Raw genomic sequence first — 13,429 nt, forward strand, 5'->3', positions numbered from 1 at the left:
CTCTCACATACTGAAGGACCCTTAGAGACACAAAAACTAAAAGCAATGACAGATTCTGGACAACAGAAAGGACATTAATAAGAAAACTAATAATACAGAAATTCAAATAAATTGTCTATTACTCTGCATAAATTCAATGTTAATCAATGTTAATTTTGTGGTTCTGATAATTAACGATTATTGTGGCAAGATGTGTTAACATTAGGGAAAGCTGGGTGAAAATTATATAGAGACTCTGTACTACTATCTGAACACACACACACTCTCTCTTTCTTTCTGACACAATCTCGCTCTGTTGGCCAGGCTGGAGTGCAGTGGCACGATCTTGGCTCACAGCAAACCTCTGCCTCCTGGGTTCAAGTGGTTCTTGTGCCTCAGCCTCCCAAGTAGCTGGGATTACAGGCACACACCACCACACCTGGCTAATTTTTGTATTTTTAGTAGAGACGGGGTTTCACCATGTTGGGCCAGGCTGGTCTCAAACTTCTGGCCTCAGGTGATCCGCCCGCCTCTGCCTCCCAAAGTGCTGGGATTTTAGGTCACCATGCCCAGCCTAAAATCGTATTTTAAAAGAACGAAGAAAAAATATATCTAGCATTAAAAAAAAAACTTCATTCATATGTAAATCTGTACAGTCTACAGGTTCCTATCAGTTACAGGATAAAGTACTCAAGATAAATATAGAATCCATTCTGAACTGGCCGAAACATCCAACACTCCATCACAGAAAAGTATCTGCAGTTCCCTGATAATGCTAGGCTCTTTCAAGTCTATGCTGCATTACACATTACTCCCTGCTGGAACTCACTCCCTACACCATCCTTCAGCAAGTCCATAAGGCTCAGAAACAAGTACATCATTCCCTAGGAAGCCACCTTTGCTGATTCCCTCCAGCACTCCCACTATATGCTTAACTGGACCAACAAGAAGCACTCAAGAAAAGATAAGACACCTGGTTCTACTTACAGAGTTTTTCAGACACAAAGTGCAGTCTGGAACAATAACAACAAGTTTTTACTAACTTTCATTATCTATCAAACATTGTTAAAAGCAAATCATACATTTTAACTTTGTAAGAAGGCTGGAAATCAGGTAGTGGGAGGAGAGTGGGACTCCTCCAATTTGGTTCTTGTTTTTAAAAATTGTTTTGGCTATTGGCCAGGTACAGTGGCTCACGCCTGTAATCCCAGCACTCTGGAAGGCCGAGGCAGGTGGATCACTTGAGGTCAGGAGTTCAAGAGCAGCCTGGCCAACATCGTGAAACCCCATCTCTACTAAAAATACAAAAACTAGCTGGGTGTGGTGGCACATGCTTGTAATCCCAGCTACTCGGAAGGCTGAGGCAGAAGAATCACTTGAACCCGGGAGGTGGAGGTTGCAGTGAGTGAGCCCAGATTACACCACAGCACTCCAGCCTGAGTGACAGGGCGAGACTTTATCTCCAAAAAAAAAAAAAAAAAAAAATTGTTTTGGCTATTGAAAGTACTTTATGTTTCCATACACATTTGAAAATCAATGTTCAACTGTTACCAAAAACAGCACAACAAGGCCGGGCACGGTGGCTCACGCCTGTAATCCCAGCACTTTGGGAGGCCGAGGCAGGCGGATCACAAGGTCAGGAAATTGAGACCACGGTGAAACCCCGTCTCTACTAAAAATACAAAAAACTAGCCGGGCACGGTGGTGGACGCCTGTAGTCCCAGCTACTCAGGAGGCTGAGGCAGGAGAATGGCGTGAACCCGGGAGGCGGAGCTTGCAGTGAGCTGAGATCGCGCCACTACACTCCAGCCTGGGTAACAGAGTGAGATTCCGTCTCAAAAACAAAACAAAAAAAACAAAAAACAAAAACAGCACAACATAAACCAAAAAATCTTGCTGGGATTTTTCACTGGCTTTGCATTGAATCTGTGTGTCTAACATTGACTCTTCTAACGCACAACTATAGCATACATCTCCATTCACTTATGTAATCTTTTTCAGGAGTTTTATGGTTTCAGCAATAAAGTCATTAATGTCTTTTGTTAGACTTATTCCTAAGTATTTTATGTTTCTTGATGCTACTGCAAATGGAACTGTTTCTCCGGGTCATTTTTCAATTGTTTGCTCTAATAAATAAAAACAGAATTGACTTTTATATATTGACCCTGTATATGGAGACCCTGACTAAATTTATAATTCTCATAGGTTTAGGCAATTCCATGGGGTTTCTATGTATTGTATCTTCAAATACAAGCAGTTTGGCCCTATCTTTTCCAATTTCCATGCCTTTCATTGCTTTTTTCTTGCTATATTGCATTAGCCAAGACAGAGTACAATGTTTTTGTTTGTTTGAGGCAGGTTCTCTGTTGCCCAGGCTCAAGTGATCTCAGCTCAGTGCAACCTCCACTACCTGGGCTTAAGAGCAATTCTCCCACCTCAGCTTCCAGAGTAATGAGAACTACAAGTGCATGCCCCCACACCAGGCTCATTTTTGTATCTTTTGTAGAGATGGGGTTTCGTCATGTTGCCTGAGCTGGTCTTGAACTCCGAGGCTCAAGCGATCCGCCCACCTTGGCCTCCCAGAGTGCTGGGATTATAGGCGTGAGCCACTGTGCCCAGCCTACAATGTTTTTAGGATGTATTTTTTTCCTAATTGTAGGCCAACAAAAAAAGCACTTTCACCAAGTAGTGTGAGTTAGTTAGGCACTGTTTGTTTTTTCCTAATTTTTAAACAGCATCACAGCTCAGGAATCAGGTTGTCTTCACCTTTTGATTTTCACGATTTTGACTACAAAGTTGTGATTCTCATGGCTATTAGTCTCAAAGTTTCATGATTTATTTATTTATTTATTTAGAGACAGAGTGTCACTCTGTTGCCCAGGCTGCAGTGCAGGGCCATGATCTCGGCTCACTGCAATCTCTGTCTCCTGAGTTCAAGAGATTCTCTTGCTTCAGCCTCCTGAGTAGCTGGGATTACAGGCGTCTGCCACCACACCTGGATAATTTTTGTATTTTTTGTAGAGATTGGGTTTCCCCATGTTGGCCAGACTGGGGAAACTTCTGAAACTTCTGCCCTCAGGTGATCCACCCACCTCGGCCTCCCAAAGTGCTGGATTACAGGCGTGAGCCACCGTGCTCGGCCTAAAGTTTCATACATTTGTAAACTGACTTTTCAAATTCAAAAATCCAGCCATTAAGTTCCTCAACTTTTTCCATCTTATTTTTTCCCCTTTTTCCTCATGACTAGAATATTCTCGTGTTTATTCATATGTATAATAATTTTCTATTGTATACAATGTATGCAATACATTATAGAGACTCTGAATTTAGTTAGCTTTTCCTAAAGAGTGTTTGGAGTCTATTTTGGTTCCCTCCTTAATCCTATGGTGAAAGCCTTAGTCCTGGGAAACATTCTTTAACTCTTTTAAGTGTGAGCTTTTACTGGTTTCAATCAAAGTCCTCTGTTTTTTGCCAAGTATAGCTGGAATTCAAACTCCAAATTCTGCCTTCCCTGCATTAGGCAATGATGATCTTCTCTGCTCAGCTCTTTTAGCCTTCCAATGTTGCTTTCCACTATGTCCTATAAAATCTTCCCTAAATGTGTGCAGTTCAGGGATGAGCACAAAGATCTGAAAGGGGTTCAAATAGATTGTAGGCCTATGCCCCTCCCCATGTCCCATAGCTCCCTCTTTGCCACTACTCCCTCCTTCAATTTCTACCTACTTGGTAGCCCTGAACTCCATCCTCTGATAACATACAAGCCCATGAGGCAGTGACTATTGAATTCTAGAAGCTCTGGGGCACATGGACTGAGAATGCTCTCTTCTCTTCCTGGCAATACTTTCTGTCTGAAATTTTGCTAACAAATTGTTGAGTAATTTACCTAGTAACATGTACAGGTTCCAAGTCTGTCCTTCTTTGCTCATTACTTTTTCTTAAGCAGGGGAAAGCAGGCTTCTATTTGTTGAAGAGAGAGAATGAGAAGGTGGGGAAGATAAAAGGCATGTTTCAGAACACTAGAGAACAACTCTCAACTGCTTTTTACATTCTCTCTTTCCAAAGGCACACCCTCTTTGTTCAAAAGGAGTCTTAAATTTCACAGAAGCATTTATCTGTACACACATGACTTATCGGCAGCTACCAAGCTAGAGGCCCGTAAGTTTTCTCTCCCTCAGCTAGCCTTACACCTTTAAAACTGCCTTTGAGTCAGAAATAAGAAGAGGTTAAAAAAAAAAAAAAGAGGCATTTTTCTAGGCATTCCTCCTTAGGTCTTCCCTTCCTCTAACCCACTGCTCTGTGGTATAAAAACAGTACCCACTTCCCCAACCCAGAAAATATTCCTTGATTTGCTCCATGACTCAAAAAAGGTTCACCCATGCATTCAGTCTCCAGTTCTTTTGCTCATAGGTTGGGTTCCTTTAGAACAACTTAGTTCAATAATATCTGTACTGTATTCAAGACCCAAGCAGATACATACTGGTTCTGTCAATAAACAATCATCCTGTTTGGAAATAAAGCAAAAAGACTATGTATCCTTGCAGTGTAGCACTGGGACATTACCTAACAAGCCCACCTAGGAATCATCTGACTCTCCATAAATTATTTAACTTTGTTTTACCTACTATCTATAATTGATTAGGGCCCAGAAGTCTTACTGGATGTTTATTTTAGAACGCTGACAAGTTAAAGTTGGTGTGCATCTTGTTGAAAACAATGTCCAAAATTACAGCTTTATTGTTCATTAACAATTTTTGTATGCTACTGACTAATCATATTCCTGCATTCTTCCTTTTTATTTGGTATTAAAATACTGTTAACAGTTTGGTCACCATCATGATTCCCTCGTTATTCAATAAATCACTATATATTTAGGAATTATGTCTAGGCTGGTGCAGTGGTTCACGCCTGTAATCCCAGCACTTTTGGAGGCCAAGGCCAGCAGACTGCTTGTTCTCAGGAGTTTGAGACCAGCCTGGGAAACATGGTAAAACCCCATCTCTACAAAAAAATACAAATATTAGCCGGACATGGTGGCACATGCCTGTAGTCCCAGCTACTTTGGAAGCTGAGGTGGGAGGATGGCTTGAACCTGGGAGGTAGAGGCTGCAGTGAGCCAAGGTCACGCCACTGCACTCCAGCCTGGGTGACAGAGTAAGACCCGGTGAAGAACGAATGAACGAACGAAAGAACAAATGAACGAACGAGAAAAAGAGACAAAGAGACAAATAGAAAGAGAGAGAGAGAAAGAGAGGGAAGGAGGGAGGGAAGGAAGGAAGGAAGGAAGGAAGGAAGGAAGGAAGGAAGGAAGGAAGGAAGGAAGGAAGGAAGGGAGGGAGGGAGGGAGGGAGGGAGGGAGGGAGGGAGGGGGGAGGGGGGAGGGGAGGAATTATGTCTAATGTTTTGAAACTATATTTTGACAATTCTAAAGATACTGATTTTTTTTTGTTAATTCCAGCTTAGTTTCAGAAATGAGAATACAAAAATTAAACATAATAGAAAATATCTCTGACATTATTATTTTTAAACCACAAGTCTTCAAATATATTTCTGGGTAATAAACAGGTGCAGTCCAGGAGTTTGAGGTTGCAGTGAGCTACAGTGTGCCACTGCACTCCAGCCTGGGTGACAGAGCAAGAGCCTGTCTTAACCAAAAAAAAAAAAAAAAGAATAAATACACCTACCTCCATTTGGGGAAAAATTTAATAAAATGGAACACAGGCTGGTTACATGTGGGTATGAAAATTTACAGTGGTCCTCTGTCCCAGGTAAACTAATTTATTTATTTATTTTAAGCAAAACTGAGAAAAATCGCTTTCCTAAAATTTAAAACAAAACAAAACAAAAAAATCTGGAGAACAAACAAGCAAAGTTAAATACTGCCTTCTTATACATAAAAACTTTGCATGGCAATTGCATGGCTTTGCAAATATTTGGCATTTTAAAAATTTAAGTCACTTAATAGCTTTTAAGAAACATATGCTCTGCAGCCCATTCTACTAATAATAAACAATGGAAATGTATTGTCCCTGCCCCGCCCAGCCCGTCTTCTCTAACACTTTCTGAACGCTTTTCGGAAAGCATGGATATATTCATAAAGGGTAGTTAATTGACAAAAACAGGGACAGGGTAATCTCTCCTTGACAAAAAACTGACAGTGTATACTTAGTTGTTTTCATTATTTATTTTACTCAATCCAAAAAGCATTCTATTGCACAACGTAGACACTAGTATGGCCAACACAAAGGGAAAGATGGTCTTGACCTTCAAGAACCTTACAATTTAATACACACACAGGAATCTTACAATTTAACACACAAGCGAATAAATGAAGGGCAGGGAAAGGAACAAGCTCCTGAAGAGTGTGTGTGTGTTACAAGTGAATCTGTATAAACTATCTCACAATCACTGTGGACTTTTTAAGATAATGAGAATCAGTAACACAATAAGGGACTGTTATGCCCTGTCCTTCAGAAGTGCTGAGGTGAGAGAAACACAACTATAGGGAAATTACTCAAAAAAGTTTGGAATCCTTAAATTCTATATACAAATATGTAAATATCTACATAGAACCTACTCCCCTATCACATATGCTTCATGTTTCATGTTTCTTGTACTCATACCATCAATTTATCTGTTTTCTTTCTCACTTAACAATTTTTACCCTGAATAGACCATTCGCTAAAAGTTTTATTAATAACTTAAAAAAATTCTGTAAACAGCATGCCATGAACTTATATTATAGACTTATATAGTGGCAAAACTTGGCATTCTGCTCTTTAATTTATTCAAAACTACCTTCCAGTTAAGAACTATCAATCTTCTAGTGTCTTCACATTTATCTCTAGAAACAGTGGCCGGCTTTCAAAACTAGGTGAAAGATCTTTCCAAGATCTGAACATCTCCAGTATCTGCCTCAGAGAAAATTTAGTTTCCACTACATCATGCGTTCCTGCTAACAATCATTAAAATAAATAAAAGAACTATAAGGTTGGTTTATTTGCAGATACAAGAACAGCTTGCTTAACTCACCATTTAAAAAGCCAGCACTTCATACTAGCCTTATTATCTGAAGCATAATCAAAATAATAAACTACTGTCGTGGGACTTTGGAATTTCTAATTAAGTTATGGAGACTTAAATCAAGAAATATGAATATTCATAAAACCCAGTAACCTTTTAGGCAAAGTAAAAAAGTGAAAGAAATAAACAAATGCTCTTGGAATTCAGAAAGAAAATTAACTATGGTATTGAGAGAAACCAAGAAAGAGAAGGAATCAAAGCAGAGCTAGGATACAGAAGGAAACAGAAAATGACAGCTTAATGCTCATTACAGAATAAGAGTGAGTCACCCATAGAGGCCATTTTCAGTGTTCTTGTGAATTTAACCTCTAGTCTAACCTTTTAATGAAAAGGCTGTAATTTTTAGAGTGGCCCAGAAAGGTGACCTTATGTCTCAGGTGTCAGAGCCACACCCAGGTCTCCTGATTCCCAATGATACTCCCTAATGCCTTACTTGCTCTGGCTGTAGTGTCTTGAGAGTTGGAGCTGCTTTTAATCCTACTGGTCAGCTACACAGCTGCAGGAGGGGCCCTAGGTTACCTATTCAGAAATTCAGATCTTAAAATGCCATAAGTGATAAAAGTAGATACAGTTCCCCTCCTTCGGCCAATGCAAGGATCCTAGTTACAGAGAAGAAATGGTGTGCCAAGACAACACCCTTAATTCTTACGCATTTCACCCTTTCTATCTTTTATACTTACCAATTTATCAGTCCCATGATCTGTCTTCACCTCAGAACTAAGTGGAAGAAATAAGTCTGTTGTATGCTCTGGGGGAGGTACCTCCCCAAGAACTATCAACCCCTGCAGGATAGAGAGGAGAAAAATAACATAAGTGAGCAGTATAAATTTCAAATTTAATTTAGGAGTTAGTCTCAAAAGGACTGCTGGTGTACTAGAGGCCCCCCTCTTTCTTATCCTATGGTTCAGAAACAAACTATACCAGCGGCAGCTTTGTTTTCCCAAAGAGTTATTTCAACAAGAAGCAGACCCAGGCTCCCCTCTCTGCCACTTGACTAATCTGACCTACATGGCTCATCAGCCATTTAGCATATTTATTCATATCTTTCAGATCTGAACTCTTTACCAGATTATGGCATTTTATACCATATTACTAGACTCCACTAGATTAACAGCAGCAATGCAGTTTTTCTAGACAACAAATGTAGTTTATGAATTACTAAGCTGAAAATGCTACTATTATCAATCATGTACTCCACCAACTACACCTGCACAAACAAAACTCAATGAAACAAATGTGGAACAGTCCCCTACAAGTTATCAGAAACCAAGAGCTTTCTTAAAAGCTGGCCCAAAGGCAGCTGTTTTTCATAAGCATAAATATTACTTCAGATTAAGTTCCTGCTTGACAATTTCAAATTCAGACCTTTGGAAGTCATTCCAGGAAACAATTTACATAAAAAGAAATTAAAATGAACCCACAAGTTCTCCTCACAGTAGGTATAATGAGCCAGGATGGGTAAAGGCAGAAGTTATCTTATTAAGGAAAAAAAAATACTACACACGAATCCCACCACGGATGCAGGATGCAAGAAGAGGTGACAAAAATAAGGCTATGACACTATATAACCGAAAGACTGGGATGCAAGCGATCAGGGTTCCCAAACTCTTTCTCTGGTCGAAAAAATAGAGATATAACTAGATTAAGAAGCTCTTAATGGAAATTTTGTATCAGAATCACCTGGTGAACCTTATCAAACTATACTGGCTTAGGTCCAACATCTACTCAGTACCTCTGGGGGTGGGGCCAGGTAGTCTACCTTTTCATGGGGGAAGAGTGCAGGAGGGGGGCAGGGCATGGTGGGTACATGGAGGTGGGTGTCTGTGTCTGTGTCTCTCTCTCTCTCTCTCTCTCTCTCTTCCCCACTACGTTACCCAGGCTGATCCTGGGCTCCAGCAATCCTCCCACTTCAGCCTCTGGAGTAGGTGGGATTACATGTGCCTACCACCATGCCCAGAGCAGGATATTCTACTATTCTTTAAAAGCTCCCTGGTAAGTCCTAAACTTGTAAAGTTGAAAAACACCAGATTTGATTAGTTTGGACTCAAAGAACATCCTAAAGTATAGATTTAGGGGACCAGAGATTGTGACTGTATTAGTCTGAGCTCTCTAGGCCATACAACAGACTCTTACGAGCCACTAAACCAGATGATCCATCCCTGGGGTCCTTGTAACTAAAAAACCAATATGAAACATGAGCTGCAGAAAAGGGGGGAAAACATTAAGAAAGAAAAATAGAATTTTATTTTTTTTTAGACGGAGTTTTGCTCTTGTTGCCCAGGCTAGAGTGCAATGGCACGGTCTTTGGCTCACTGCAACATCCACCTCCCAGGTTCAGGCAATTCTCCTGCCTCAGTCTCCTGAGTAACTGGGATTACAGGCATGTACTATCATGCCCGGCTAATTTTGTATTTTTAGTAGAGACGGGTTTCTCTATGTCGAGGCTGGTCTCGAACTCCTGAACTCAGGTGATCCGCCCGCCTTGGCCTCCCAAAGTGCTGGGATTATAGGCGTGAGCCATCGCGCCCAGACTTATTTCAGCTTTTTAAGAAGAAATATGTATCTCTTTTTCTTTTGAAAGCAAAAGAAGCACTGCCTACCTATTCTGGAATATGACTACACTTAGCCTATACCAAAAATGAGAGGCCCGGCATGGTGGCTCACACCTGTAATCCCAGCACTTTGGGAGGCTGAGGCGGGTGGATCACATGAGGTCATCAGGAGTTCCCTGGCCAACATGGTGAAACCCCATCTCTACTAAAAATACAAAAATTGCCCAGGTGTCGTGGCACATGCCTGTAGTCCCAGCTACTCGGGAGGCTGAAGAAGGAGAATCGCTTGAACTCAGGAGGCAGAGGTCGCAGTGAGTCAAGATCGCACCATTGCTCTCCAGCCTGGGCGGCAGACCAAGGCTCTATCTCCAACAACAACAAAAATGAACTGGAGGCTGGGTACGGTAGCTTACACCTGTAAACTTAGCACTTTGGGAGGCTGAGGCCAGGAGTGGGAGACCAGCCTGGCCAACACAGTGAAACCCCGTCTCCAGCAAAAACACAAAAAATTAGCCAGGCGTGGTGGTGAGCCCCTGTAATCCCAGCTACTTGGGAGGCTGAGGCAGGAGAATCGCTTGAACCTGGAAGGCGTAGATTGCAGTGAGCCAAGACTGCGCCACTGCACTCCAGTCTGGGCAATAAGAGTGAAACTCCAACTCAAAATTTAAAAAATTTAAAAAATTTAAAAAAAAAAAAAAAAAAAAAAAGAACTGGAGTCTCCTCAGAAACAAGAGAAAGGTCATTAACTAGTAAGCAAGAAACATTTACCCTAGCCTTTAAAATGAGGTTTCTCTGGTTAAAAGAACTTCTGCTTCAAAATACTTTCTTCCCTAAACAAAAGCATAAAATACACCTTACAAACTTTATCATGTCCAAGTAAAAACTATTTGCAAAGGACAGCTATCTTGTACATCACTGCCTTCTAAAAATGTTGTATTCAACAGATACTCCCTGCTTAAGGGCCCAAACTGCCTTCCTGTTTCCTGTATAAAGCAAGTCAAAAATCATTTTAGTATTCAAGTTTTCCCATAACCAGTTGCTTTTTTTAAGATCGATTTCCAACTACTTTCCCCAAATATCTCTGTTAGTGTTATACCAATTGCATCATCTCCTAGACAAATGTTTCAATGTATGTGAAGCTGTTGCTGCTGCTGGAGGTAGGGGTTATTAGTCAGTTAAAGGTTAAAAAAAACCTGAATTAACGGTTAAAACATGAGCTGCTCAGCCGGGCGCGGTGGCTCAAGCCTGTAATCCCAGCACTTTGGGAGGCTGAGACGGGCGGATCACGAGGTCAGGAGATCGAGACCATCCTGGCTAACACGGTGAAACCCCGTCTCTACTAAAAAATACAAAAAAAAACTAGCCAGGCGAGGTGGCGGGCGCCTGTGGTCCCAGCTACTCCGGAGGCTGAGGCAGGAGAATGGCGTAAACCCGGGAGGCGGAGCTTGCAGTGAGCTGAGATCCGGCCACTGCACTCCAGCCTGGGCGACAGAGCCAGACTCAGTCTCAAAAAAAAAAAAAAAAAAAAAAAACATGAGCTGTTCATCTTTATTCATACTGATTTTTATATTTTATCAGTCCAAATTGCCGTTCATCCTTCCAAAGAGATTTTCAGCAAGTCCCACCTCCTTCCAAGAAAATGCCCTGGTTAATGAGTTCCTACTTGCTTTATCCATACTGCCAGACGACCTAAAGCATGGTGATTTTATCTTACATTCTGTGTATTTAAATCTCATTTCCACAGCATTCATAATCTTATGCCACATTATTTATTTCACTTATTATTGCCTCAGTTTCTTGTTTGTTGAGACAGGGTCAAGCTCTGTCACCCAGGCTGGAGTGCAGTGGCATGGTCACGAATCACTGTAATCTCCCCCTCCCGGGATCAAGTGATCCTCCCACCTCAATCCCATAAATAGCTGGGATAACAGGTGCATGCCACCATATCCAGCTAATTTTTAAATTTTTTTTTTTTTGCTAGAGATGGGGTTTCACCAAGTTGCTCAGGCTGGTCTCGAACTCTTGGACTCAAGTAATGCACTTGCCTCGAACTCCCAAAGTGCTGGGATAACAGGTGCAAGCCACCACACCCAGCTAATTATTCTATTTTTTGGTAGAGATGGAATTTCACCACGTTGCCCAGGCTCATCTCAAACTCCTGGACTCAAGCAATTCACCTGCCTCGGCCTTTCTTTTTCTTTTTTTTTTTTTTTTTGAGACGGAGTCTCGCTCTGTCGCCCAGGCTGGAGTGCAGTGGCCGGATCTCAGCTCACTGCAAGCTCCGCCTCCCGGGTTCACGCCATTCTCCTGCCTCAGCCTCCCGAGTAGCTGGGACTACAGGCGCCCGCCACCTCACCCGGCTAGGTTTTTGTATTTTTTAGTAGAGACGGGGTTTCACTGTGTTAGCCAGGATGGTCTCGATCTCCTGACCTCGTGATCCGCCCGTCTCGGCCTCCCAAAGTGCTGGAATTACAGGCTTGAGCCACCGCGCCCGGCCCTCGGCCTTTCAAAGTGCTGGAATTACACGTGCAAGCCGTTGCACCCAGCCTTTAATTGTTAACTTATGTTAGTTTCTTGAAGATGTGGACAAAATACAAATATATTTAAATGCCCCATGTCTCCTAGCAGAGTCACACACCAAGAAAATAAATGCATAGCAAATATTTGTCGAGTTGTATAAATTTTTTTCTAACAGGAAAATATTAAGTTTATAATAATTATAGCCAGAAGATAAATCCAACAATTAGATATAAAATTACTCCTTCAATTTTTTTCAGTTATATGAAAGGATACAGTATTTTCCAAAGGGAAGAATTTTTCCTTAACCTACAGAATAATTTCGAAATACAACCCTCAGAGAGATGATGGAGACACCTTCTCCTAAGAGAGTATAATAAAACTTGGTAGGAACCATCTATTCATCGACATCATTTTATAGACCCACAGAGGATGTAGGTCAAAGCTTATGTCTCTACAGGCCAATACATGGCAGAACTGGGGCAAAAGGCTGGATCTAACTAATACTTCACTTCTTTTGTGTTCATTTAAATCAGTCATTTATCCACTCATCAGCATTTGTTAGGTGCTAAGGATACAAGAAAAAATAAGAGACCTATCCCTCTCCCCTAACCCATCCTTCAAAGTGCTTATTACATTCTAATACTGGGGGTAAAGAAAAACAATGTAAATAGATAAATGTTATGTACTATATTAGAAGGTATTAAATGCTAAAGAGAACAAAATACAGGATAGTGAGGGATTAAGAAGTGGAAATGGTGAAGGAGGTCATGACGGCTCATGCCTATAATTCCAGCACTTTGAGAAGTCAATGCAGGAGGATTACTTGAGGCCAGGAGTTCAGGACCAGCCTGGGCAACATGGCAAAACCCTATCTCCAACACACACACACAAAAATAATAAAAATTAGCCCGGTGTAATGTCACACCTGTAGTTCCAGATATTCAGGAGGATCACTTAAGCCCAGGAGAGAAAGAGAGATACAAGTGCAAGGGGATACTACAGGCGTATGCCACCACCAAAAAATATAGTTTTTTATATTTTTAGTAGAGAAGGGGTTTCACCATGTTGCCCAGGCTGCTTGTAAACTCTTGGGGCCAAAAGATCTACCCTCCCTGGCCTCCCAAAGTGCCAGGTTGCAGGCATGAGCCACTGTGCCCTGTTTGAATGTTTATTTGAAGACAGAATCAACCAGCTATGCCACTGTGCTTACAAGATAGGAGGGAAAATAGTCAGAGACACTGCCAAGGTTTCTAGCTTCCACAACCAGAAGAATGGAACTCCTCTTAATTTGTTCAGAG

At 41.4% G+C, this 13,429-nt stretch overlaps 1 protein-coding gene across 4 annotated transcripts in view; it reads right to left on the reverse strand.

Moving 5' to 3' along the window:
- The window catches only part of KANSL1 (KAT8 regulatory NSL complex subunit 1), a 198,526-nt gene that overhangs the window by 44,036 nt on the left and 141,061 nt on the right, over nt 1–13,429 (reverse strand). For all 4 annotated transcript variants that reach the window (XM_025362219.1, XM_025362218.1, XM_025362215.1 and 1 more), the window contains one exon: nt 7,740–7,841. In XM_025362219.1, coding sequence (XP_025218004.1) covers nt 7,740–7,841 — 102 coding nt within the window. The remainder of the gene's footprint in view (nt 1–7,739; nt 7,842–13,429) is intronic.

Source organism: Theropithecus gelada, chromosome 16 (genome assembly GCF_003255815.1).
Source record: "Theropithecus gelada isolate Dixy chromosome 16, Tgel_1.0, whole genome shotgun sequence".
Lineage (NCBI taxonomy): Eukaryota > Metazoa > Chordata > Mammalia > Primates > Cercopithecidae > Theropithecus > Theropithecus gelada.